The following is a 27,267-nucleotide window of genomic DNA, read 5'->3' on the forward strand; positions in this document are numbered from 1 at the left end:
TGTTTTCTGGTCCAGATGTATTACGCACTTGACGCCACATGAATTTACTCCTGACTCTATGGCTCACTGAGAAACGTCACTGTGGATTTGTCGGCTGAAGTTTCGCTGTGGACCGCCGTGTCCCTGTCAGCAGCCGCAGCGTCTGCGCACGACGCACACTTTCCCGGGAGGGTACCACGGCCGCCTCGTGGTCGATCTGAGGGACACAGCGAGACGAGTCGGAGTTGAGCGGTGGGAAGACATTGGGAGAGGTTGACTACTGAGATGAATATTTCAGGTTATTGAATTTTGGTGATGTGGTTGGATGCATTAGGAATAGAAATGAACGGCATTTTTAACTGCATTTCTCAATAACCATGCAATATGCTTCCTTCACTTGGTTTTAATTTGAATTTCGAACCTTAATGTCTGTGGGGAGCTACTCGTTCAATCGTTCATATCATAACGTGTATCGTGTAGAACAAAACCAGAGGTCCAGACTTACTTTTTCCGGCAGTCCGGAAGCTGACCCTCGGCCACCTTCGCCTTCGTGTCACGGGCGCATTTTTGGTGCTCCACAAACCTGGAACAGAAACTCAGGCGCTTCAGGCACGACTGGCCCAGAATTGGAAAACAAAAATGGGGGTCCGCTAACCCGCAATCTTCAGGAACCCGTGGACGCCCTAGGGTCCGTACAGGTTCCTGAGCCCATGAACCACGATGGTACTCTCTGTCAGAATCGTCACCTCGAGCAGTGGCCGTACCTACTTGCGCTCCTGGTGGCTGCAGCGGTTCTGCATGCGCATGCGCTGGTTGTCGTTGGAGGTGGCGTGCGATTCCTCCCACGAGTCCCGCTCGTCCACCCACTGACGCTGGTAGTCGTGAGCGATTATCTTCGCCATGTTCTCCGGCTCCTGAGAGTGAAGGAGTTGGTTTTGAATAACGACATGACGGGCATTGTGCCTCATGCACATCACACCTTGATGCTACAGCGGGTAAGGTGAACTCTTTTTTAGAAGAATCGCAAAAGCTGTTTATTCCCTAGGCTTAATTTAGAGTGCGTCTAAGGAGTTCAAGATATCAACTTCCACACGTCAAGTGTGCCTTACTGAACCATTCGCTCTGACTTACGTGCAGGTAGGAGGGCACGAAGTTTCTGTCGGTACTGGCAGGCTGCGGCCGGGGCCGCTGCTGGTGCGGCGCGTGGTGCTGCGGCGGCGGCGGACGGTGCGGGGTGCAGTCGGCTCGCGGGTCACTAGGGTCGGCCCACACCTCGGGCGCCGCGCTGCACGGAATGCAGTGTTCCGTGTTGGCGGCGCGCACGAACGGTGGCGGCTGCTGTGGCTGATGCTGGTGCTGCTGGTGGTGCGGCTGCGCTTGCTGTGCCGGTATCGGACAGGCCACCACCACCGGCTGGCAGTGCTGCGCCGCGGCGGCCGAGGCTGCTGCGTTGGCGGCGGCGACGGCGGCCGCGCACGGAGGCGGGTCGTACATGGACGGCACGGGCCGGTTTCCTCCGCCTCCGCCGCTGACGGAGCCGCCGCAGCCCGGCACGGCGGCCGGCCGCTGGCTGGTGCAGCCCTCCGGGTAGCCGCGCTGGCCGTGACGCTTCTTACCTGCCGGAGAACCAGTCTCGTGATCAAACCACTCTGGCCACGGGTACGGCACCGGGTGGCTGCGCTGCGGGTTCTCCCGGAACTGGAGCAGGCCCTCTCGGCCGCCGCGCACCACCGCCTGCATGTACTTGGAATCGAGTACGCCCGGGTAGAATTTTCGCACGCGCGGCTGGGCCGGTTCGTCTTGCGGCGCTGCCTCGGCAGCGGTGGAAAAGTCGGCTATCTGAGAGAGGTCCGGGTAGGGCTGCGGCGGTCCGTCTTTGCTGCCGTCGCAGTCCATGAAGTGGTAGATCGCATCTGCGGAGAGCCGAGATCCGACCGTGGTCAGTCTCCAAAACGTCTCCGAGAAAGACGAATAACTCCTCCACGCCAGAACTCGGGTCTACGAAGAAAGTGGCCTCTGGATCCGCATGTCTTCAGAGTCTGGATTTCTGCACATCGTGCTGTTATGCGTATGGATACACTGGTACACATCTGGCGCCACTAAACCCATACTTCTGCAAGTATCAAAGCTTGTTGATAAGTTGACTTCCAGACCTCCTCCCCACCCCCGTTTCAAGCATGAATTTGGGTTGGCAATCGATTTGTGTCATTAACAACGGCTGAAAACGATTAACTGTAAGCATTGCGATACAGTCATGATTGCATTATAACTAATAACGATGTACTGATTTGTTTTACAAGGTAAAAAGAGTAGGTAAGCATAAAATACTGAATACTTACTGTCCATATCTGGCTTCAAGAAGGCTATTCACTCTTGGAGACTAGGGAACTCTTGGATCGTTGCTCGAAACAGCAGTTTTCGTTATTCGCAAAATGATTTCACGGATATCACTTATGGAGTGAAACGCAGTAAATAGTTATGCATTTAACAACACCAAAATAACAATTAAAGTTGACGGGTCTCAAATGCATAGACGATTTCATGCTTTAGGGCCTGTTTTAGGGCCTTGATTTCATGCATCATTTTCAGCCAAATCTCACGTTGTAGAAAACGTGCTATATAACGGCACCTCCATTCGCGACAGGCAGTGAAATATTCACACAACACGGAAATGTAACATTTCGAAACCCCTCATCCAGGATGTCACATGTATCTGTAAGAATCTTGGTCACATGGCGCTGGGGGACTTTATCTCAAGTTTTTTTTCTTTCTTAGTGATGCAAGACTTAAATGAAGACCTTTTCAAATAAGCCTAACTTCTAACTGTACCACGCTCGCATTTCAATTAAGTCCTCTCCACCCCGATTCACTGAAGTTGACGCTAAGCATTATTATAGTGTGTCCAAAACAGAATCATACAGCCTGTCTAATGTATTAACCGCAATTGATTAGAAAAGGGTAGAAAACAGCGTCAAGGCTGGATACACAGCTGTGTTGGTCCTACTTCTTCACATGGAATGCGAATCACGCGAGACAAGGCGCAACAAGAACCTGGCCACAGCGGCCAACGCAGGCACGCAGCAGTTTATCGCATCAACTTCCCCTGACGGCGTGCTGTCCGAGGTCGGCATATATACAATAGATACACTCACTCAATCACTCGCACTGCGGTAAGGTATGGAGTTACATGCCACCTATTCACTTCATAACGACGCGCACAGAACACACACGCATACAAACGCCCTGACCGCTGAGCATTGGGCGGGGAGCGCGGTAATCTCAAATCTCTCAGTAGTCTGTACAATATAAACCATCTCGTTAAACCAACGCTCTCCGTGAACGGAAAGCGACTCGCTCGCGGCTCGTGGCAGGGAGCACCCACACTCCCCACACGAGCGGCGGGGCCGTGGATTGCCGAGGGGATCAGAGCACGCCGCGGCCGGGGCGATAGAGGAGCGAACCGACCCCTCGCTTCCACCTTCCGATATTATCTATGACTCGTACTCGCCGGACTGAATGGACACTAGGCAGCACTGGGCTCGATCCAGCTCCAAGCCGCTGATTGATTCCCGCTATATCTTGACAGATCTATGACGTCAACAGATCTGATGACGTCAGATCATACAGTAAAGTAATAACGCTACAAAGCATTTGTACACCGAATGGCAAAAACATAAAACGCGACAGAATCTTCTCTGAGCCCCTCCCGTCCCGTTTCATACAGCTAGGAAGCCCCTCTGGGTCACCGGACATGGAAACCCCACCTGACTAATTGTTCCCACTTGTCGACCGGTCATCATGCGCGACAAATAAATAACACACTGCAGATATTACGCGCGTCTCTCGCGCATAGACTCCAGCTTACCGAGCCATGGCATCCCGCCTTCACTGCGACTCCATCTCACTCAAGACAGAGGCAGATGGGGAGCGATACGGCGACTCCGAGCTAGGACGGCCCAGGACGGGGACAGGCCGGGGGGCCACCGCGTCCCGGAGCGGACGAACGTCCATGGTTCCGGCGCCGCTGCCGGGCGCGGCACGTGAAGAGGTCATGGGACTGGCGGGGGTAGGGTCACGGAACCGGATGGGATGGAAAGAACAACTGATGGATGAGAGCTGTGAGCTACGGCGCAAAAAAAGACGACACTGAATGATGATGAATATCAGACCTTGTGAAACGGAATGGAACAGTTGAGAGACACAGCTCGGTAACGGTTCGATAAGTGTGTCAGATCTAAATATTATGTGTCCGTATCAGGCGATCAGGTGCCCGACCCACCTCCCTTGGACGCCGCCATCCCTCACCTCCCCACCCCGCGGAGGGAGAATATAACCTCGGCCACCGGACACTGCCCTGTCCGCCGACACTCCGGCACTCCCTAACTGGCTGCCGTCGCCACAGCAGACACCACTCTCCAGACTAGACGGGGGTGACCGATACGTCGACACCCCTCTCACCCTCACACTCTCTCATGGGAGAGCGATGGGACTCGCCTCTCGATACACTATGGTCCAGGACGCTAGCACATCATCTTCTTGTCCAGCACCAGCACCTTGTTGGAGAAGCCGTTGATGTCCTTCTCGCAGCTGGAGCGTTTGATGATGACCTGCTGGACGTCTGCGTCGGGCAGAGTGCCGGAGAGAGGGGAGAGCCACGGGTGCTGCATGCTCGCTCGGGACGAGAGACGTTCACTGGCGACAGAATAGAGCGAGTGTCAGAACGCTACAAGATGTTAAAATGAACACACAGAAATGAAAATTGTTGTGTATAATTGAACACAGCCCAGACATGGCATTCGAAAATGCTCACAGTAGCAGCTACCTTCTACATCTACAGTAATATAATCAATTGAATATGAGCTATTCCAGTAAAAACGACAGCCAGGCCGATCCAACTTACTTCTCATCTGTCACATCATATAAACAGTTCAATCCATTTACTAACAGCATTTAACATTAGCAAGTATCTAACGGGTTGCATCACATTGAAAGTGAAGCAATCAAAGCGCTACAGAATACCCCAGTCCCCAACTGTTTCCAGGCCGAGCGCCGCACCCACCTAGCCTCGACGATCAGCAGTGCCGAGATGAAGTCCAGCGCCGGCTGGGAGACGTCCCCGAACAGCTCCTCGGGGAAGTCCAGCTGGCCCTGCGAGATGTTACAGAACGTCTCCTGTTTGGTGTCGCCACCGAACGGCGAGTGGCCCGAGAGAAGGACGTACGCCAGCACACCCACCGACCTGGACGAGAGGGGGGAGGGGGGTCAGCGTCAGAAATGGGAAGGGCACCAGACTGGGAGCGGCCAGCGACAGGGAACAGACGTGCAGCAGAGAAGGGGCTTCAGGGAATCATACAAAGTGAGCGCGAGTAGAAGGCGCCAAGGCGCAACCAATCTTTCTGCGCCTTCCCAAACTTCTCCACTAGGCCTCCCTCCCTACCTAGCTTTCCATTAGAACATCCCTCCGTTCGTCCCTTTTTCACTCCCTCACTCCCTTCGCTCCGCTCCGCTCCCCTGTCCTCCTCCTTCCCCTCTTCTCACCACATATCGGTCCTCAGGCTGATGGGCTCATACTGCAGCACCTCCGGAGCCACGTAGTCGGGCGTTCCGAGCACCTCACGGACCTCCACACCAGGCTCGATCAGTCGCGAGATGCCAAAGTCGCACAGTTTGACGTCGCAGCCCGGGAACGGGCCCGTCAGAAGGATGTTCTGAGGCTGCGGGCAGGGAGGGTGAGGCGGGAGGTCAGTGTGGGGTCAGTAAGAATAGCTGGTCGAGGAAGCGAGAGAGTGCGTCATGAGAGATTATGTATCGCGTTTTAGACGCACCATCATCTGAAGCAAGCCAAAAATAGCATCAGTAATTGATGGCATACGGTTTCGCGCCTATTTACCGACGATGGAGTGACAAGTGCCTTCCAGTGTAAACCGATGACTGATCACACGACAACATTCCGCACGCATGCCATGCTCCTCCCATTTCTCCCTCGCTCTTCCCTCCTCCCACCCTCCGTCCCGTCAGCCCCCCCCCCCCCCGGCACCACCACCTACCTTGAGGTCGAGGTGGGCGATGTTTCTGTCGTGCAGGAAGGAGACAGCCTCCAGCACTTGCCGTAGCATCCGACGCACCTCTGGCTCAGAGATGGTCTCACCGGCGTCAATGAGACGCTGCAGCTCCCCGCCCGGAACCCTGAGGAGACGCAGGATGGGGAGGGAAGGCCAGCGGGTGTCAACAAACGGCGGGCCAGTGCGTCGGGTGGAATGGGGCAGACAACTTTACAAAGCATGACCGTGAACGCAGCTGCTAATGTTAATGTCTTAATGTAAAATGTCATATGAGTTCGTACAAACATACACAGATGATATCTAATATGAACAGAACTCGTACCAGTACCTAAAATACGGAACCAAACATCATGCAACGTCCTCGTAACCTAAATGACGCGATGTAACTATCAACAGTTCACAAGGAAGAACATGTGACATAAGATACAGTGGCGCAGCCAGAACTCTGGCGACGGGGGTGAGAGACGTTCGTGATGGGCCCCCCAGCAAAGTGGGCCCCCCTCAACCTAATGGGGCCCCTTACCAACAACGAAAGGTCAGATCATTGTCCTGATCATTACCATACCAGCCAAATCGGGGAAAAGGACAAATATCTCTTGATCTGAAGAGGCACGTAAAAAACAACAGCATATTTACAGAAACACGACCATTCTGCTCATATTTGATGGACAGCGTGCAATTGATGGCCAGCGGCCACTCAAATGGTCGGGCTAGGTCAAAAAGCTTTTAAAAGAGCTCAACATCAGTTTTTCGACTATTACTTTTGATATAGGAGACGAGGTAGAGTAATGAAATTGTCTTGAAGGTGTTAATCATCTATACGGATCAGTTGATGACCATCATGAACTTGTCAATAACCTAACCTAACCTAACCTAACCTAACCTAACCTAACCTAACCTAACCTAACCTAACCTAACCTAACCTAACCTAACCTAACGATCTGCGGTCACATTTAGAAGTTGAACTTTTTATGTGAAATTATAGGTTAACATTCGATGCATGTTAACAAGAGAATGATGACAAAGTAAATGTCTCATATTTTTTCTCACCAAAGTTCTTGCAAAAATTCTTAGCAAAACTATTTTGGTAAAATGCGACTATTTAGATGGTTTTGCCCTCTGCTCTGTTGCCAAACCATTGGCATGAGGCATTGAGGTCAAATCTTAAAAGCGAAAGCGTTTTGAAAGGCCTATCGAATGAGTTGTTTCGCGAAGCTCTTAGCTCTTTGGTTCACGAGTTACACGATTATTTGTGAAAATATAAAAACATGAATTTTTTCGTCGTAATCTTGTCTTTATGTTTATCATAATTTCATCATAATTTCATCTTTAATGACCTCAGCGATGACATAATCGAAAAATGACCTCTGGCTCTACGATTCTGAAACATCCTACAGCTATCTGTTGCTTTTCTCGTCTTTCTAGCCTTCTTAAATTATGATCGGGTTTGGCCGATACGCCCCCCCCCCCCATGGCTGATTGCACGCGTTAGAGAGCTATCGAACCCACTTTCAGCGCTTTAGCTTATATATGTCCTCGAGTGTCGAAATAGGCGAAACTTCTCCTTCGATGAACATGATGACGTGGGCTTTGGTGTGAACTGCAACATGACTGAAGTAATTTCTCCATGATTTTCGACGCTCTTTAGAAAGCCGCCTACCGCCGCACTTGTCGCTACGTGACCCTGGAGTCAGGTTAGAAGGGAATATTCAAACACCCCTCAGGGGCGTAAAACTGGAAAACCTGGGGCGCTGCTCTGCGGGGCGCTGTCGAGCTAGTCTAGAGCCAGTTCGGGATGTTTACAAGCCCACGTAAAGCCATCAAGAATCTGCATAGAGCACAGACCTTCCAAGACTTGGAGGTTTAGATATCAACAATCGACATGGTCTTTTGAGACCTGCGTGGTGGCTATCAGAGGTCGGTGGGCCCCTCAAAAGCCGGTGCAGGAGCCTCAGGTCACAGGTGTCAGTTTGGAGCCATCATGGACCGGTGTGGACCGGTGTGGACCCTCCCACACATAGGATAGGATGATCCTTTCATTCCTGGGATGAGTCTTCTCAGGCCTGAACTGGGCCCTCTCAGACCTGAAATGGGCCCCTCTCAGGCCTGAAGTGGACCCTCTCAGACCTCAACTAGGTCCTCTAGGGCCTGAAATGGGCCCTCTCAGGACTAACATTAGCCCTCTCAGACCTGAAGTGGGCCCCTCTCAGGCTCTCAGGCCTCAAATAGGACCTCAAGGACCTGAAATGGGTCCTCTCAGGCCTGACATTAGCCCTCTCTGACCTGAAATGGGCCCCCTCAGCCCGGAAATGGTCCCTATCATGTCGAAAAAGGGCTCCCTCATACCGTAACTGGGCCCTCTCAGGTCTGAAATGGTGCCTCTTATGCCTGAAATGGGCCCCTCTCAGGCCTCAAACGGGCCCTCTCTGGCCTCAAACGGGCCCTCTCTGGCCTCAAACAGGCCCTCTAGGGCATGCCCTCTCAAGCTTAAATGGGCCCCCTCAGGCCTGAAATGGCCCCTCTGAGACCTGAAATGGGCCCTATCAGGCCTCAAACATGCCCTCTAGGGCCTGAAATGGACCCCCTCAAGCCTGAAATGGGCCCTCACAGGCATCAAATGGGCCCTCTTAGACCTGAAATGGGCCCCTCTCAAGCCTCAAACAGGCCCTCTAGGGCCTGAAATGGGCCCTCTCAAGCTTCAACTGGGCCCCTTCAGGCCTGAAATGGGCCCTCACAGACCTGAAATGGGCCCACTCAGGCCTGAAATGGCCCTCTCATGCCATGGAACGGGCCCTCCTAGGCCTTGGATTAGTTCAATCGGGCCTTGGATGTACCCCCTTAAATAATAAAATGGGACTAAAAATCCTAAAGGGGGGGGGGGCTATCATGCCTGAAGACTGTTTTTCAGTCCTATGACGGACCTTGACATAAGTGATAAAAAATTGTCAGGCTGCATAACGTTACAGTTCGAATCGACGGTGGGCCCCTAGGATGAGAGACGGGGGTGAGATCTCACCCCTTTCACCCCCCCTGGCTGCGCCACTGATAAGATATTGTACTGCACTTTTCCTAAACACACAGGGTAAATACTAAATAGCATGACGGTCAGTCATGTCGCCATTCATCGTAAAACGTGGGCTCAACCGAAGCCGAAGCTAACTCTATCCGATCGGTGCTAAGTTTTGCCTGGATGTATGGTTCTTAAATTTACACCCGTCCTTTTCAACAATTCTGCAAATATGGACGGGTAAGCTCCTTTCGCTCCGGCTCCCTTCCCCAATATTATCTCCATTGTTATTCCCCACCACCATTCCATTCCACTCACATTTCGAGCACCATCGCCGTCTCGGTGGGCGTCTCGAACACCTCGTGCAGGCGGACGATGCGCTCACTGCCCGGCTGGCCGGCAGCGGCGCGGGCCAGCTCCAGTATGGCCACCTCGTGCAGTATCTCATGGAGCACCTCTGAGGCTCGGCGGCGCCGGCGGACGAATTTGGCCGCGAACGCCACGCCCGAGACGCGGTGTGTGGAGCGGCGTACGGCCGCGAATTTACCCCTGCGGGAATAAATTCGCGAGTAATTCGGGAGTAAATAACTCAGCCGTCGACTACTAAGGTCATTTTGCGCCCATCAGGACATCAAAGTGACAGGACACCGGTGATCGAAGGCTCTGGTATTCCGCCAGATGGATAGTTTAAATGGAGTAAGTCTTTACGAATCAATGAGAAACTATGTAGTGCTTGGATTACGTTTTATTTACCGTATCTGAAATGGCATAAGGAAAATTGCCAAACATTGTAAGCAGGAAATCAGCCAGGAAAATAGAACTTGGATCCATATGAATGGCTCGCACACATGCAACACGAACAGCATATTATGCGTGTTTGAATAACACAATTAAAGGGACTATCCCACCTTTAACATGGGGTTTGAGTTGAGATAGCCAAGTTTGCGGCGAGGTTCAGAAACCACTATCTATCTAGTTTGCAACCCCCGCGGCCTCTTGGTGTTGAAGAAATTCGTTCCCTTCATTTGAAAATGGGCCTTGTACAAGGCCCTATCTTCAACATGGAGCGACCGTTAGTGTGACGTCACCTCGTTTAGTCATTCTGATTTAAATGGGGTTGTTCGTTGAAAAATCGCTTAAAACTTGGTCTGAACTATGTTGTGGTGCCTACAGAGTAAAAAGAATCAGCTTTATGACAGTAATGTGGCCTGGGGAAGGAGGTAATTTTGGGCTGTGACGTCACATATTTGAAAGTTTGTGTTTGGAATATGGGAAGCCTAAGATGTTTAATGAAAAATAAATGCCAGAACCGTGTTCCTGGTCATCCAATCTATAAAGTCGAGCACAATTTAACTGGTTTTAACAACATTTTAGAAGGTGGGATAGTCCCTTTAAGTGCATTGAATACTCCCCTCTGATCCTCACTTCGTTCATAACTCACCGTGCAAAGGGCGAATGTTCTACATCATAGGCGTCATGTATTCTACTTTTCTTCACTAGCGCCAGTCGACTGGACTCTGAGAGTTTCAGCAGGCCTTTGAACTGGTCTGCCGACATGGCCCCTTGTGATGCTACGTCGGTCACCAAAGTCTTCCACTTCACAGCCGCTGTATCTACTGGTCTACATGATCTGCAAAAATAAAAACAAAAAAATTAATTCAAGATTTCTACCAACACGACGCGGTACCTACCTCCTGGAAAAAGCATCCCGAAAAAAACACCTGAAGGTGTTTACCTCGCCATATCTACCTACTGCCTGAATGACCTGCAAAATAAAAATCAGCTCCATCGCTATGAGCACTGACTCAGGAGGATAACTGCCAGTTTCCTCGCACAATTCAGCGCCTGTAGAGACCGTGAGTCATCGGGCGATCGGAGATAAGATCGACGACCATTTCCTCCGCGGGGAGTTAGCGCACCCGCGGCGGCTCGGACATCCATTCTGGTGTGTGCTGCGTAAGCACGACATAGTTCGTGGAAATATAATTATGAATGTTTATTGTTTATGGATTTGTTCTGAGTCAAAATAACTGACAGAATCAGGATTCAGGACCAACTGCAATTTATTTCAGTAAGGTTAGGTATCTACCTTTTTAAACTTGTGGTCAGTATCCAAAATTATTTCATCCCTTAAGATGCATTGAGTCAGCAAGACTTGTTGCAAAATCACAATAAAATCAAATTTAGATTTCATCAGAAGTCATAACTTGCTTGAAATATCAAAAAGGAGTATAGATTATTTATATACACTGTGGTTTAGATAATATACACATCATTCTGTAATTTTTTTAAATAAATTTAGTCCGAACCTTTTGATAGGAAGGATTCACAAGGACAGAACCACCGCTAAGCGAAGCTTGTTGCGGTGACCCTGCCCTCTACCCTCCGATCGCGCAATTCCGGTTCTATGGCAGAATTTAGAGTCCAAAGTTTAACGTGCGCACATAGCCGCGCACAGCCGGTCCCCTCACTGACTTCGCCTGGCTACGGCCTGCCACCAACCGCAGCCATACCTGTCAGGAGGCCCATAAATGTCGAGCGCCCGTCGCGCTTCGAACCCGGACTGTTATAACCGGGAACGCGTGCTCTCACCACGCGGAGTCCAACGCTCTACCAACTGAGCTACGGGACCGGCTACGGGATCATAATAGAAATATAGATAATATAGACATATCATTCTATAATGAAATTTCTGTTTAGCTAGAAAAATGTGTCCAGTAGTAGCTGAACACCTTCAATTAGGGGGGGGGGGGCACTGCCGACTTTTGGTCCCATTCTTTCCATGCAAAGCCCATAGGGCTAATGTTAAAATGCCAAAATCAAAGCGGACACGGTGCCGTCCCCGCCTATGAATGTGTCATAGGTACCTGGTTAATCTAACCGACGATCTCAAGCCCAAGCTAACTAATCCCTATCTTGCCATAATCCCACTTGAAGGCTGCCTGGTTTGTTGTCAACAGTACTGTTGTTTGTCACTGTTTTTGGTCTCTATTTGTAAATGCAATATCACAAGGAAGCTTATAAGGGACGTATTTATAGATTTCATAATTTTTGTGACAGGCAAACATCCTAAATTAGGTTGAATAATGCTAGGTTAGGTTATGTTTGTTAAGATTAAGTTGATTTTTTAGGTTATGTTTGAACTAGTTTGGGCTATGTTTAAAACGAATGTCAATGATAAACCTTTAACTTTTAAGATGTGAATTTCACTCTCAAATCCACTTAAACCATGGTGACAGATAACAGGCAATGTTTGTTGGTGAACTGGCCTGTCCTTTGATCATGGGTTCCCATCATGTCTGCTACCATATCCTAATGGCTGCTAGGCAAGGAGAACCCAACCAGCTGAGAGAACCAGGTGAGAAAGAGTCAAGACCATGGGATTTGGGAAGACAAAACCCAGTCACCAGTGAGTAGTGAGTGGCTGCTAGGCAAGGAGAACCCTGACCCTACCTGCTACCAGGTGAGAGAACCAGGTGAGAAAGAGTCAAGACCATGGGATTTGGGAAGACAAACCCCAGTGAGTAGTGATGAATTAATGGCACAGGTATAAATTAACTGATAGGTGACATAGGCTATATGAAGGACGACGGTGAAAACAGGGCGCCTGGGGCGATTTGATCAAGGTTCGTGAAATTCACACGTGATGTTTTGCATGTAGAAGGCCGCACGGAGGGGGAGAAGCTCCAAATGTCATGTGACTAATATGCCCTCCGGCGCCCTGTTTTCACCGGCGTCCTATATGAAATTCACAAATAAGAGCCTCACCTTTTATCAAAAACAAAGAACTGGAACAGCATTTAAAAAAACATCAATTATCGGCTGTAGCAGTCACTACGGAAGCCATCATTTCATGCTGCTTACCATCTTGATCCCCTTCATCATGGGATGAAACAGGTTATATAGCCTTGGATGGGCATAGGACAATCACTATGTTTCCATGACACGGCTAAATTGATTTCACAAAATTTCACGCGAGTTTTATCAGATACCTGCTGTTCATCTTGTGCAATAATTAAAAATATAAACATATTTACAGTTGAAGCCACCTATCACATTATCCAATACTTTAAGTTTTGAATTATGTCCAGACGATATGATCAAGAAAATGTATTTTTCAAAATAGGATTCACTTATAACATTGCCATGGAAACGTAGTCAAATTGAAATTGAAACGACACCACACGGCAGGCTACGTTTCATTGTCGAAAGCGTGAACACTGCATCGATTTCCATGACCTTAGAATTGAAAATAACTAAATTATGATTTTACTCACCCCTAATCATAATCACGCCCATTTCAATTTTGATTTCTTTTGATCTTTCTACACCACAATCATCTCCCGTTTACAAAATACAAACAAATGAAAGCGTGAGTGGCGCATATATGACAAAAGTGGAGGTAGATTTCCGCTGCTAAATAGTTAGTTGTTTCGGTTAATGCCAAATCATGTATACTTTTTCAAGTTCTTTTACAGAGAAATGTGGTAAGCAACAATTTTTTGTTAAATTCCTTTTTTGTTATTTAAAAATGACACAAGTCTGAAATACATTCTTCAAAATGGATAAAAAGATATTTACATATCAGGGCCTCGGCTAACATGTTAACTGGTGGGCCAAATGGCCCACCAGTGACCCGAAATGGCCCACCAGCCTCAAAGATTTGGCCCACCAGTAATTTTCTGAAAAATCGAAGTTTTCACATTTTACATCACGACATAGGTAACATTGTGATACAGACAGAGACAGAGGCCCTACTACATTGTTGCATTTATTAAAAGTAAGAACTTGATCGTCGTTGCCCGCCTAATACCATCACCATTCCCGGTTTCTTGAGACAGCCGTAGGTTAACCCTCGCATGTGTGCGGCGTTTGCCAGCTTCTAATGTGTAGGGGGGGGGGGGTCGGTTGGACCCCCCTTGCCGTTTGGCCCCTGATCGAGCTAGAGCTTCGCGGAAAAAACGAGCGTGTTGCCCGTGACGAGAGGAAGCCGATGATACCCAATTTTAAGGTCCTAGGTCATTGGTTGACCTTCCAGGTCAGGTCAATGACCCAAAGTCGGGAAAATCGGGACCTATTAGAAAGTCTTAACCCTCGCATGTGTGCGGCGTTTGCCAGCTTCTAATGTGTAGGGGGGGGGGTCGGTTGGACCCCCCCCCTTGTCGTTTGGCCCCTGATCGAGCTAGAGCTTCGCGGAAAAAACGAGCGTGTTGCCCGTGACGAGAGGAAGCCGATGATACCCAATTTTAAGGTCCTAGGTCATTGGTTGACCTTCCAGGTCAGGTCAATGACCCAAAGTCGGGAAAATCGGGACCTGTTAGAAAGTCGTAAAGTGTGGCTGCTAAGGGGTTTTTCGGGGTGCTGATCACGAATATCGTGTTAGTTTTGATCACAGATGATGTCTTGAAGCATTTAGACCAGGTCGGGTCAGGTCAGGTCAGGTCAACCAGTAGGCGTCGTGACGGGTATTCGTAGTACGTGTCAACCGCCTCTGACAGCTTCGTAACATGTTACGAAGTCACCAAAACTACTTCGTAAATGTTCAAATGGTTGCTAAATTCGAATTCAGCTCCAAAAACTAGCCTAGAAACATGTAAAACTCGAAAAAGTGACCCGAGGTCACCCGAGGTCACCAAAGGTCAATGACCCGACCTGACCTTCAGGTGACCTTGACACACACGGGAGTAACATCAAATCACATGTTTGAACGTTTGAAACCACGAAAAGCTTGCAAACACGCGGCTAGTGCGAGCCGACATACGCGAAATCGCGATTCCGGCCAAACATGGTCTCGGAAAAGAGGTCACAGGTCAAAGGTCATTTGGGTCAGGGTCATGAAATTTTCAGGGTAGGTGTAAAATTGATCAATGCGAGGGTACTGAAAGTTTCGTCGCGATCGGCCGCTTTTTACGCGAGTTATTCGCGAAAAACCATGGGGGGGGGGTCCATCCGACCCCCCCCCCCTACACATGCGAGGGTTAAAGTATGGCTGCTAAGGGGTTTTTCGGGGTGCTGATCACGAATATCGTGTTAGTTTTGATCACAGATGATGTCTTTAAGCATTTAGACCAGGTCGGGTCAGGTCAGGTCAACCAGTAGGCGTCGTGACGGGTATTCGTAGTACGTGTCAACCGCCTCTGACAGCTTCGTAACATGTTACGAAGGCACCAAAACTACTTCGTAAATGTTCAAATGGTTGCTAAATTCGAATTCAGCTCCAAAAACTAGCCTAGAAACATGTAAAACTCGAAAAAGTGAAACCGAGGTCACCCGAGGTCACCAAAGGTCAATGACCTGACCTGACCTTCAGGTGACCTTGACACCCACTCTAATGCATGGGAGCAGCATCAAATCACATGTTTGAACGTTTGAAACCACGAAAAGCTTGCAAACGCGCGGCTAATGCGAGCCGACATACGCGGAATCGCGATTCCGGCCAAACATGGTCACGGAAAAGAGGTCACAGGTCAAAGGTCATTTGGGTCAGGGTCATGAAATTTTCAGGGTAGGTGTAAAATTGATCAATGCGAGGGTACTGAAAGTTTCGTCGCGATCGGCCGCTTTTTACGCGAGTTATTCGCGAAAAACCATGGGGGGTCCATCCGACCCCCCCCCCCCTACACATGCGAGGGTTAAGCCCGCCCCGGTCACACTTCACCGGATTGGACCAAAGGACGAGAAACGGACGGCGTCCGGTGATGTCCAGGGGATGTCCGTTCGTTTCCGTTGGACGTCCGTTTCTCATCCGTTAATATCTGTTCCATGTCCGGTGGTGTCCGGTGTGCTCAACCGGACACCACCGGACATGGAACGGATATTAACGGATGACAAACGGACGTCCAACGGAAACAAACGGACATCACCGGACGCTGACAGTTCTCGTCCGTTTCTCGTCCGTTGGTCCAATCCGTTTAAGTGTGACCGAGGCTTTAAATTTTATGCAATAATCGTGAAAGACGTTTGCCTCTGTCAATTACAGATAGTGTCGGCGGCTTCCAGCCGATCGAGGTCTGCGAGAGTTCTTGCAAGCTTTCCGATCGATCGAGTGGTTACAGTCACACAAGTATCTGCCGCAGACCAGTCGGTTACAAGAAAAACTACGAATAAAGAACAGACCAGTTCAGACGGTCGGGGATAAGCCTGCGAGCGATCTCAGACGGCTCGCCGATAGACAAGATATAAGCCAGAGTCAAACTAGAGGTAGTGTCGGCAACTTCCAGCCGATGGAAGTCTGCAAGCGATATTATGCGTCTTCACGAACGGTATGATGCTTGCAGTCGCACATCTGACCAGTTGGACGAATTTCGAACCGTTCACAGTCAGCGTTCCAAAAATTTCTCATTTGGGCTGAAGATGACACTCAAGAATAAGAATGGATAATTTTCCACTCTCACATTTTGGGTGGCTAGAATTTTCCACTCAGACACCCAAGAGAAATCTGAAGTTTGGGACACTGTTCACCAGGAATGTACATAACTTAGTTTTTTTTTAAAGAAAATATTAGGGTTGAGCAGTGCGCTTGGGCTTTTGAGTGAATTCTTTTCCATGCGACACCAATAGGCTTAATGATCATTTTCAGAGATGTTGGGGTTGCTGCCACAACCCCCTTTTGGGGTTCCTGCTACAACCCCCTTTTGGGGTTCCTGCTACAACCCACTTTATATGTAAAGTTGCACTTGTGCTGTTCACAATGCCTCCCGATCCACCCGACAACGCCCGATCCCGTCCGACCGCTTCCGAATCTCCGACTAGTCGGCGAGCGATCCATTCAGGGCTCGCTGATTTTTAACATCCGACCGGCCGTAAGTTATCGTCCAAAGTTTTATAATCTGCGTCAATATTTTGTGCATACTTGTGCGATTTTATGTGCACCGCCGGAGTATCACCACTGAGAGGGTTGTGGGTCCCTACTCTCTCTTCTCTCTCTGAAGAGTCGGGGGGGGGGGGTCAAGCCCCGTTTTTTTACATTTTTTTAATGCCATCCTGACGTTTTTTGCAGAATAAAGTGGCCGAAATCTGGGGAGAAATCGAAAATGGGGGGGGGGCTATGGCTACGAAGGTCAGTCCATGTCGCTGCCCAAGTGGCCCACCAGTCAAAATTCCTTAGCCGAGGCCAGGGGGGTTCGCTCCCGTGCCTTCAGCATTACGAAAAATGGCAACAGCCCGTGAGCAGCATCAGCGCTCACGCTCATGTTCAAGAAAAACAACGTGTAATGGACTGCTAACGACGGCCCTCTCCACCAATCAGCGTTCGGTATCTCGAGCGCTGATTGGCTGGTAGCAAACGCGTCATATGTGGGTCTCATTTTTTGCTATCAGTGAACGCGTTATTTAATACACAGTGGCCTATGGAGAATGGCACGCGGAATTGAAGGTCAGTGTTTTATTGCTTCGTACATGCGAATGGAGGTATTTGAGTGGCATTTGACACCATTTTCGAAATCTACAGTGAATTTCTGATCGACTCATGTATATATTTTTATGAATTTGACAGTATTAGTGCTACATAGTCGGTGTTTTATGTTGGTGTTGTTTCTCTCGACCTTTGTCTTGGACTTTGATCATATCTTTTCTCGAAAATGCTTGCCATAACCAGGTCTAAACTATATCTGTATAAAGGGAATATGTGTTGAATATGAGGAGAAAGTAGTAATGACCATTCTGCCTATCAAACTGCCAGAAGGTGTGCTTGTAAGGTGATTGAAACTGCAGTACGGGTTGCAGATGTGGGTTTGACATCAGCATTGTTGTTGTACCCCACTTGCTCTAATAAAATGGCATAATGTGTAACTTTTACTTCAATTATTATTGCAAGTTTTGACCTTTTTAATCATCAAGTTTTATGTGTACCAATTTCATATCCCTGTGTAATGTCTGCGCGGCTTTGTGCAGTGCGCGTGTCTTGAAACAAACCAACCAATTTATTTTGTACCTTTTTGTACTTCATGTATGTCAAAGGACAAAAATGTCATGTCTATTATCATTGACACTACTACAGCTAACTTTGCCTGTATTCCTATCTTTCAGAGGCATTCAATTCAATCTGCTTTCCAGTGCAGTACCCAGGAGGCTGCAACTGAAACTCGCACAAAGGCAATCAAGTGTCACTTCATCAGCCTGCAGCAACAGCCCATCTGTAATCAAGATATGGATGAAGTGGCATAGAAGAACAACCAGTTCAAACATGAAAAGATGTATTTTGTTTTGGACTATTTCTTAGCATAACAGAACAGCACACTTGCTGCTTTTTATGTTTGCCCTGTGTGCAGTTTTGAATAATTTTAACTATGAAATGCTTTTGCCAACTCTTCTCGTTACATAAGCTTTCTTTGTCATGCATGTGTAATTTTGAGTTTACATGCATGATGTAGGCATAGGTATTTCCCTTGACTTCATAAAACTACTTTGCAAGCTTTTGTTATGGACATTGGTGCTTCCTCAGATGTGTCCAGTAGTTGATGAAGGGAGAAGAGGAGTAGGACAGCTGATAGCTATTACCAAAAATATGTGCTTGTCTGCACTTCGGGCTGTTCCATCATATGCAACCTGTATTTACTTTGAGTTGTATTTACTTTGAGTTAAAAACACCTCATCTTTTGATTTTTTCCTGTGTGGCCATTGTTTCCGTGGTGCTATAAACGTCAAGTTTGAAGTTGGTATCCAAGTGAGCAAAATGTGCATTATTTCAGTCCGTCTTGAATCATTCGTCTTGAATTATATCCCTAACTGACATCCTGTTATTTGTCCTGCAATGTCTGTGCCTGTGTCCGCCCTTACCTCCGTCTCCAGCCTCCAACCAGCCCTGCTGAGCTCTCGCCGGCGCGGTGTGTCGCAACGTGCTGTTTCTCCACTCCAGCCGACAGCTGCTAGGAATCGTCCTGTGCCACGCGCCATGCGACACAGCAATTGTAAGCTGCAGGTCACATTCGGACTAATTGGCTCCGCATATGTGCATCCGGCCGAGTGCTAGTCGATATCAGGGACGTTGGTCGGACTGTTGTGGCGGCGTGCATTGTGCTGGTTGAAGTTGTTGTATTTCTGTTAGTGAAAAGCATTAATACATAACCATGGCCGCAGCCCAATGTTATTGTGGATTTCAGAGGGAGTGGCCAGTCAGGAGGGCCCCATGTGGGTATGGATCCAGTGTCCAGTGGGATTGGCTAAGATTTCCGGCGATTGATAAACGCTGCTATGATAGTACACCTAGTCCTATTGAGTTATGAGGGGAGGTGACGTGAGGGACCTGACCTTACTAAACTCTTGTGAAAACACGATACATACGAACGGTAAGAAACCGACAGCCATTCTTTCCGCCAAGTATCATCTTTCTGTGAAGGATTTCTTGGCACTGAGTGCTTAGAAATTGCGTTGTTTTTGGACTATGTAGAGGCTCACGAGCGACAACTTAGCTCAACAATCTTACGTACCTTAAATATGCGACTTGTACCAGAAGATCCAGCTTGATCAAAAGATTGGACATGTCAAATTTCAGCTCTTTAGCTCAAAAGAATTTTGAGCTGTCGTAAAAACAGTCAGTGTGGCACCATATCGCCTCCCAGCGCGGTCGGAAGGTAAAAGTTCGCCGGCTCTAACTAAACAAATAGTCGTCGTATCGCAAATTCATTGACGGCGTTCGAAGCGTCGTTCAATTTACTTTCGAAACATATCCTAACATTAACATTTAACTGCCTTGCGCAATCTCCAACAAGCAAAAGTTCCGTGCATTCATCCTCATAGAGTGTTAGCGGCCGCCGGCCGCCGGCCGCTGACCCACATTCGCGTCATCAGGGAATGCCGCAACTAATTTATTGTTTCCAACTTTTTTCCCGGAGCGTTCTACCTGGTTTATATAGCCTTGGCCGAGGCCCTGTTACATATTGATCACGGAGGGCACCGGAAGGCACCGATTCATAAAGGCAGCCCATCCGATTTCAACCAATTTGAAGCATTTCTTCGTCAGTTTTTCCAGTGAATCAGTTTCAAATCCTAGCCTAGTTTCAGTGCGTAGAATTTCATGATTTCATCAAGCATTGGACTGGACCTCACGGTCACGTTCCACCTCCTTGGCTTGTCGCGGACTTATCTAGCATAAAACTATCGTAATTTCCATGGATCGTAAAAATGCTGATTATTAAAGGGACCCTCCCACCTTCAAAAAAGTTAATGAATTGGCATGAAAGTGATGTCGCTCGGTTCAGAAAGAGCAAAAACGAATATCTACCAAATTTCATCGAAAAATATTCACCGGTTTTCAAGATATTAGACTTTTACTTTTGTTTACTTTTTGGGATCTCCGCTGTTCCTAGCGACTTAATTTGAAAGTGCGGCATTTGTTGCGCGCAAAGCAGCCTATACCACCGCGTGCTACAAAACGTTTTAGTCAAACATTTAAAAATCGGTAGATATCTACGATGACGTCACACATTCAGAGGGTATTCCTATACATTAGCCCCTCTGAATCAAAATGCTGCAATTTTGAAATTCAATATTTCCATTTCTCGATGTTGTGAGTGCCGAAACCGGTAATTGTGAGCCAGGGACCCCATTTTGGCTATCTCAACTCAAATCTAATGTTAAGGTGGGAGGGTCCCTTTAACAAAAAAAAAAAATCAGAAAAAGTTTAATTGATAAACTTTGTATCTGACGAAAAGTGATGCTACAGCAACGAGATGAAGAATCTGAATTATTTTAAAACAAACTTGATACATGTTTTGTAAACAAAGATGGCGGCGCCCTGCGGCGGGAGCGGCTTTCGTCGCTGGCTCGTTCTGTTATTTTTATTCGCCAACAGCTTAGGCTCGGATCAGTTTAATGAATCCCTCCTCATCAAACCATTGAACAGCGGTCATGTTATCTCAAAATTTGACTTTGTCATCGGTACTGACAACATTTCAGGTATGTTTGGCTGTTGTGGCTGCGTCGTCAATGTCGAAGTTTGGTTTGGAACGGTTTGATTGCATTTTTGGGGGGAGCTATAGGTAAATTTCCAGTTTCTAGGTGTTTGTGCAAGGAATATATTGAAACTTATTAGTTAAACAACCTGGTTAATGTTAGCCAAATCTAGTGTCGCTGTACACAACTACAGACCAGAGGACGGCATGGCGACAGGAAATAAGAACAAGATGAGCATGCAATTGGCACAGAAGTGCTTAAGCACTTGATTCATGGTGCTTTTTGCCTAATCAAAATTGTTATTTTGTTCACAATCTACCTATATTTCTATTTGCTTATTCATTTATATTTTTTATACATATTGACCACCGCTCATATAGGTGTGTGTTCTTTTACCCGCTCAGTGTAAAAGATGGATCAGCAGCTCACAGCCACTCAATATACCCTGGCTCACAGCAGCAGCGCCATGGGCTCCCTGAACTTACAGATGAAAGTGTATATGTTGAAAACTTATGCTGCAGAATGCAGATCATGCAATAACTAACATTTTTCCAGCTCATAGGTGATATACCTGCCCACCTGTGCCATGGCATGCCTAGGCGAAAATCCAGCAATTATTGAATGCTTTGGCCTTTGTGCCAAATGGCATCTGAATTCTGAAAGAGACATTAAGGTAATAAAAAATATGTAAAATTATACCAGGCTTTACTTTGTGTAAGTTTCCAAGTGTTTACTTCCATCGCATGAAACACTTTTAATTTATAACCCTCTGTGTCTGCCATTGGTGATAAAAACATCCTCATGCAATATCTATCAAGTGTTTTCCCATCTCCAAACTTGGATAATTTCCATGGCCTCCGTCGATTCCAGGCGCCCACTTCCACCTGGTGCCTCGCCATCTGGCGGAGGTGATCTCGCACCACCATGTACAGGAGCTGCACCTGTCGCTTACACAGGGCTTCTGGCGACATGACATCTGGGGCTACCCGGCCCGACAGGCGGGTACTGGCGCCCAGCTCTGGGTCTGGTTCGACCCGGACACTCCCAGGTGAGCGCGGGAGCAGCTCCGGTGGAGTTGGAGTGGTTCCGGTTTGCCTAGATCATCATCATCATGCATACAGCTTCTGATGTTATTGTTTTTCGTTTGTAGATAACTCATATGTTTGCATTCCAGTCCTTATGTGCCTACAGTCATTTCTTGTCATTGACTTATAATAGCCCACTGTTGATCAAGGTGAAGTGATGCTATTTGCTAAACCCCTTTTCCCTGTTTCGTCAGTGTCGATGAATCCTGGAGCAGCCTGGTGAATGCCCTCTCTGGCCTGTTTTGTGCCTCTCTGAACTTCATGGACCGTACCGTCACCACATCGCCCGAGTTTGCCTTCCGACCAGCAGGTAAATATCAAAAGTTAGTCTATGTTTTTATACGGTTCACCATTCGGTAAATTTTAATTGACCTATGCGTTCAGTTGAACGGACTTGCGCATCATATGCCAACCATTACAAAATAATTGTTGGAAGCGTCGGTCGTTGTACAGAAACATCTAAAAAAAAATCGCCCGAGACACTCCGCGCTGCGATTTCGCGAGCCTCTGACGATCCACTGCGCTGATTTCTGATCGCTTTTCCCGTCGTTACCACCTTCAGGCGTGGTGTCCGACCCGTCTGAGCTGGAGAGCCGTTTGTTGCGCGTGGCCAGTCTGCCACGTGAGGCCACCTGCACAGAGAACCTCACCCCGTGGCAGAAACTGCTGCCGTGCGGCGCGGCGGTGAGTCACCGACGGGAACGGACACGGGCGCGAGCGCGGGGAGAGGGGTGGCTCAGCTGTAATGGTGTAGATGCCAGATGGCGCGAGTTATCACGGGAACAGGCTCGAGGCACCGACATGGCTATGTCTGAGAGGGCGGAGTGGGTCACTGTAGCCTGCAGATGGTGCCACCGGAAGTGGAAGAGCCACACAATCTGACCATAGATCTACGCTGGCTACATAAGCAGTGACGACCAGAACTGTAAAATGTATTTGACATCTGTTATGTATTGACCCGAGTTAATCCGTATTTGGTATAATCAGGGATAAACTCACCCATTGACACTACTGTCTTCTACAGAGCGGTCTGTCGACGCTGCTGAACCCGACCCACCTGTACAGCACCAGCTACCACTCGCTCAGCGTCGACTTCCGACCCGTCTGCGCCGTAAGGACCAGTTTCTACGACCGGTGATCGTTATAATAATACACTCTTGGTGGATATGGTTAAAATTATGGCTCCTATCGGTCAATAGTCAACCTTCGTAGAGATGAGCTAGCGCACAAGCTCGATAAAATCTAGTGACATACCCACAACTGGCTAATTTTGTCTCGCAGCAGTAGCAATCACTGTACCATAAGTCACCGGGCATATCACAACCAAAATTCCTCTTTTCGCCAGGACACGTCGTGCAGCCGCCTCCGTTATGAGATCACCCAGTCGGTGACGCTGGTTCACGAGCCGGTAACGACCCCGAGACGGGACGGGCCGCGGCAGGACTGGTCCATGAAGAGCCTCTTCGGACGGGGTCTCTATGACGCCTGTGCCGTGGCCGAACGCAGCGATATCTTTGTGGATACGGCGGCGAACGGGGTATGTGGACGGGAGGCCGGTCTGCAGTGGTTGGGTCGGAGCCGGCGGCTTGAATGGGATTTACTGTATGTTTTCAACTTAACTACGCTTAACTTGTTATATGTATAATGATGCATTCAATGACGAGGCGTGTGTGACATTGTGGGCATGGTGGACGCACATTCTTACTCTCCGGGAGGTTTAGCTCCTGGCGTGTGTGTCTATCTTCACCGCTCGCTCTCTTGGTCCGCCTCCCCATCGCACTGACTGACGTACTCTCGTGCCACCTCCCGCAGAGCCATCCGTTCGTGCTGAGTCCGGCACCCCACTCCGAGGTCACCTCGATGGTGGCTGGGCACACGGCGACCTACGCCGCCTACAGCGTGACCAACCTGACATCTGGCGGCGGCGGGGTGAACCTGCGCGCCGCCTACAGCCGGCCGCACCGACACGGCTGGACCCCGAGTCTCCCGCTGACCGTCACACAGTATCAGACCGGTGGGTGGACTGTACACTGTAACATAGAGCCTAGAGGTCATTTCACACCATCATGGCTGGACTCCGAGTCTGCCGCTGACGCACGCAGTATCAGACCGGTGGGTGGATTGTGTACAGTATACACTGTAACGTAGAGGCCATTTCACACCGGCACGGCTGGACTCCGAGCCTGCCGCTGACGGTCACACAGTATCAGACCGGTGGGTGGATAGTAGCACCGTCACATAGTCACATTTCACACCGACACGGCTGGACCCCGAGTCTTCCGCTGACGATCACACAGTATCAGACCGGTGGGTGGACTGTAACACTGTAACATAGAGGCCATTTCACACCGGCACGGCTGGACTCGGAGTCTTCCGCTGACCGTCACACAGTATCAGACCGCGCGGTGGGTGGACTGTATACAGTATACACTGTAACATAGAGGTCATTTCACACCGCCACGGCTGGACTCCGAGCCTGCCACTGACCGTCACACAGTACCAGACCGGTGGGTGGACTGTGTATACGTTACACAAGTTCATTTACCATCAGATTGTAGTTCACATTGATACAAAGTGGTATTTCGTTGTCACTTGGCGTTCTCGCTCTGTCAATGTTTCACCGTGTCTCACCCAGCTCCCTCCGTTTTCCCCGTCAGGCTCGGGTCAGTACTCGGTCGGTCTGAGCCTGCAGTTGCGGAATGCCGACCGGCTGTCGCCGCTGGACGTGTCGGTTCTTCAGGTGGTGCCCTGGTACATCCGGCTCTACCTGCACACACTGCAGGTCACGGTGGATGGACAGGTCATCAAGCCAGGTCAGTAGGTGGGGTAGGGGCGGGGAGCGGTCGGTACAATCAAGCTGGTGGGGTAGGGGTGGGGGTACGTGCACACACTGTAGGTCACGGTGGATGGACATTGGACAGGTTATAAAGTCAGGTCAGTGGGTGGGGAGTGGGACTGAAGTGGGGAGAATATAATGTGCTTTTGCATTTTTGAAGCTTTTGTGACTCGTAGGCTATTATACAGGAATGACGATAATGTTAATTACATGGTACTGTTGTTTATCGTTTTAAGATTATTTTTCCACTTTACAAAGATTAGCAGTTATTGTGAGAAAAGTAATTTAAAGCATTGATTATCCCTCCAGCTCACGCTGCCATAAGCCGCCCTCCCTCGCCGTATCTCTTGTAACCCCATCTGTCTCTCCCTGTCGCAGTGTACCAGCGTCTGGTGCCGGGCCGGGACCGGCAGCGGCCCTACACGCTGGAGCTGGGCGTCCGTATACCCGCCGGACGGGTAGCCACCGTCAGCGTTCAGGCCGAGAGGGCGTTCCTGAAGTGGCACGAGTACCCGCCGGACGCCAACCACGGCTTCTACCTGCCCGGAGCGGTGGTGAGCGCCCTGCTGCCGGCGCAGAACTGCACACGACACCCCATCAGAAGGTCAGTACGGGGAGGGAGAGGCTTTTGTGTAGGGCTTGGGCGGTGATGTAGAGAGAGTGGAAAGGGCGCATTGAGTTTAAATGTGAACGTTATGGTGAGCATAAATTAGTTCGTGCCTGCATCTTATAAAGAAATACGAGTAGACAACAAAAAGATTGAAAAGATGGCCGATGGGGCAAAATTGGATGTTTGCTTGCTTTTGTTCCCAATCCCCTCCACAATCTCCTCAGTACATACGACTCGGTAGAGCGGAACCGGGTCGTACCCCTTTTTTGACACCTCCTCTGTACTTCCACAGTCCGCCAGTGGAGGGAGGCCGCGTGTTTGTCCGTCTCTCTGCCGAGAACCAGCTGGTCACTCTGCCCACGCCCGACTTCTCAATGCCCTATAACGTCATCTGCCTGGTCTGCACGGTGGTGGCGCTGGCATTCGGGCCGCTGCACAACATCTGCACTAAACGGTACGTAACGTACTAATACCGGCGACTTCGAGAGACCATTTTCTGTGTTAGCATACTACCATTACAACCTTGCTTCCACAGTCACACAACTTAAAAGCTGTCAACTTTCCCGGTGTTATATCTGACGCTGTTTTATCTGTTTCAGACTTTTGTTGGTTCCAGTCAGCGAGGAGAAACCTGGCATCGTTGCCCGAATAAAATCTAACCTTGGTCGCTTGATGTGGTGGCGACGAGGTGCGCACCAATCAAACACTGCCACGTCACAGTTGCCTGCAGACGTCAGCCAATCAGCGGCCGCCAAGGTCAAGTCCACCAAGGCAGACTGAGGCATAGTTATACAGTGGTTTTCGGTAAGTACTACTTGCCAAAAACAGAGGGGTGAAGAAGGCGCCGAAATGACTGTTTTGGTTTTCAGCAACTAAAACCAGCAAAGAGTCAGTCAATTACGGCGTTTCGGTTGCTCGAGATGTCATTCTTTACCAAGTGCGACTTCTCAGTAAGAAGCTGCAGCAATCAGCTGACTAGCAAGGATGTCTCACAAGATCGAAACATCTCTAAGATCGTAGATACGCTACGCATCGAAGACCCCACTGATACCTCTCGCTGGCTCAACTTGTCATCTGTAATCGCTAGTTGCACTGACGTTATGGGTCATTCTTCAATGCCTCGAGAATGTCTCTAAGCAAACAGTGGCATGAAGACAGTGATCTTTTATCTGGTTTGCACGGCTACGAGCGTGAGGAAGCATTTGCCCAAGGTTGTGGTATGCAGTTGTAGAATGACTGATACAATGCATACAGACGATGTTTTGTCATTTGTGTGTGCTTAGAACGAAAGGTTATGTTTCATGGTCCGAAGCATCCATCCTCGATTAAAAGCTAGTCCAATCTTGAGCTGAACGATGTATCTTCGCACAAAGTGTGTTTTGCATAGCCATGTTGCCTATTTCATTTGTGGCTCCGATGGCATTTCCAATTGATGCTGTTTCAGACTTCCATGTGGCATATGAGTGTCATAGCTAATGATTTGTCGACCGCTTTGTATCGTGGTGTGCTACCTGTTGGGTGTAATAAAAGATCAAATAGAATTAATCGATTGTACTTTACGAGCACAAGGTGTGCGAAACGAGCTCTATCTAACGCGGTCTGTAACTTTGTCAACCTTTTCAGCTGATATAGGTACTGCATTCACTTTCCCTGTCGAATAATACGTGATTGCAGTATGTGAGGTAGACGATTGAGACATTAACAACCACATATGTATGGCGTGTCTGATCATCCTTATTTCAAACAAAACAAACCATGGCTTTGCCTATCACTACTAATGTCTTCCTATCTGCTGT

The 27,267-nt window shown here is 48.9% G+C and overlaps 3 protein-coding genes across 9 annotated transcripts; 1 reads left to right on the top strand and 2 right to left on the bottom strand.

Moving 5' to 3' along the window:
* Window positions 1–2: 2 nt before the first annotated feature.
* LOC122386223 (pair-rule protein odd-paired-like) lies at window positions 3–2,577 on the bottom strand. Of its 3 annotated transcripts, none has more exons than XR_006257353.1 (5): window positions 2,319–2,553; window positions 1,111–1,892; window positions 744–893; window positions 485–562; window positions 3–196 (listed from the first exon to the last, which is right to left on the bottom strand). XR_006257353.1 is itself a non-coding variant. In XM_043375217.1 (5 exons), the coding sequence occupies exons 1-5, from the start codon at window positions 2,323–2,325 to the stop codon at window positions 127–129; spliced, it is 786 nt and encodes a 261-aa protein (XP_043231152.1). In that variant the 5' UTR covers window positions 2,326–2,577; the 3' UTR covers window positions 3–126. The 3 variants fall into 3 exon arrangements, 2 of the variants coding, with proteins under 2 accessions (XP_043231152.1, XP_043231151.1); XM_043375217.1 differs by having other exon boundaries at window positions 748–893; window positions 1,111–1,595; window positions 2,319–2,577; XM_043375216.1 differs by having other exon boundaries at window positions 748–893.
* A 318-nt stretch (window positions 2,578–2,895) lies between these two features.
* LOC122386224 (death-associated protein kinase related-like) lies at window positions 2,896–18,841 on the bottom strand. 4 transcript variants are annotated; one of them, XM_043375219.1, is made up of 8 exons: window positions 13,326–13,413; window positions 10,490–10,678; window positions 9,367–9,597; window positions 6,027–6,165; window positions 5,518–5,693; window positions 5,039–5,218; window positions 4,474–4,671; window positions 2,896–4,003 (listed from the first exon to the last, which is right to left on the bottom strand). In XM_043375219.1, the coding sequence occupies exons 2-7, from the start codon at window positions 10,603–10,605 to the stop codon at window positions 4,500–4,502; spliced, it is 1,014 nt and encodes a 337-aa protein (XP_043231154.1). In that variant the 5' UTR covers window positions 10,606–10,678; window positions 13,326–13,413; the 3' UTR covers window positions 2,896–4,003; window positions 4,474–4,499. The 4 variants fall into 4 exon arrangements, with proteins under 4 accessions (XP_043231154.1, XP_043231153.1, XP_043231156.1 ...); XM_043375218.1 differs by lacking the exon at window positions 13,326–13,413 and adding an exon at window positions 12,817–12,926; XM_043375221.1 differs by lacking the exon at window positions 13,326–13,413 and adding an exon at window positions 18,826–18,841 and having other exon boundaries at window positions 2,896–4,671.
* Window positions 18,842–19,905: 1,064 nt separating this feature from the next.
* On the top strand, window positions 19,906–27,016 carry LOC122386252 (GPI transamidase component PIG-T-like). Of its 2 annotated transcripts, XM_043375285.1 has the most exons (12): window positions 19,906–19,964; window positions 20,700–20,943; window positions 21,811–21,988; window positions 22,220–22,335; window positions 22,588–22,709; window positions 23,050–23,136; window positions 23,371–23,562; window positions 23,838–24,039; window positions 24,683–24,838; window positions 25,240–25,465; window positions 25,764–25,925; window positions 26,071–27,016. In XM_043375285.1, the coding sequence occupies exons 2-12, from the start codon at window positions 20,772–20,774 to the stop codon at window positions 26,249–26,251; spliced, it is 1,794 nt and encodes a 597-aa protein (XP_043231220.1). In that variant the 5' UTR covers window positions 19,906–19,964; window positions 20,700–20,771; the 3' UTR covers window positions 26,252–27,016. The 2 variants fall into 2 exon arrangements, with proteins under 2 accessions (XP_043231220.1, XP_043231221.1); XM_043375286.1 differs by lacking the exon at window positions 19,906–19,964 and having other exon boundaries at window positions 20,515–20,943.
* Window positions 27,017–27,267: the final 251 nt, after the last annotated feature.

The sequence above is a fragment of the Amphibalanus amphitrite genome, unplaced genomic scaffold (assembly GCF_019059575.1).
Source record: "Amphibalanus amphitrite isolate SeventyFive unplaced genomic scaffold, NRLGWU_Aamphi_draft 000244F_arrow, whole genome shotgun sequence".
Taxonomy (NCBI): Eukaryota; Metazoa; Arthropoda; class Thecostraca; order Balanomorpha; family Balanidae; genus Amphibalanus; species Amphibalanus amphitrite.

Coding starts and splice junctions, on each gene's coding strand:
- LOC122386223 (XM_043375216.1), bottom strand. Junction 894..1,110: donor TCGTGCCCTCCTACCTGCAC/GTAAGTCAGAGC, acceptor CTTCACTCTCAG/GAGCCGGAGAACATGGCGAA. Junction 563..747: donor TGCAGCCACCAGGAGCGCAA/GTAGGTACGGCC, acceptor TTTCTGTTCCAG/GTTTGTGGAGCACCAAAAAT.
- LOC122386224 (XM_043375218.1), bottom strand. CDS start 12,848: ATGCTGTTCCAGTTCTTTGTTTTTGATAAAAG. Junction 5,219..5,517: donor AGCCTGAGGACCGATATGTG/GTGAGAAGAGGG, acceptor CCTCTCGTCCAG/GTCGGTGGGTGTGCTGGCGT. Junction 4,672..5,038: donor CTGCTGATCGTCGAGGCTAG/GTGGGTGCGGCG, acceptor TTCTGTCGCCAG/TGAACGTCTCTCGTCCCGAG.
- LOC122386252 (XM_043375285.1), top strand. CDS start 20,772: ATGGCGGCGCCCTGCGGCGGGAGCGGCTTTCGTCGCTGGCTCGTTCTG. Junction 22,336..22,587: donor GTTTGCCTTCCGACCAGCAG/GTAAATATCAAA, acceptor TACCACCTTCAG/GCGTGGTGTCCGACCCGTCT. Junction 23,137..23,370: donor ACTTCCGACCCGTCTGCGCC/GTAAGGACCAGT, acceptor TCTTTTCGCCAG/GACACGTCGTGCAGCCGCCT.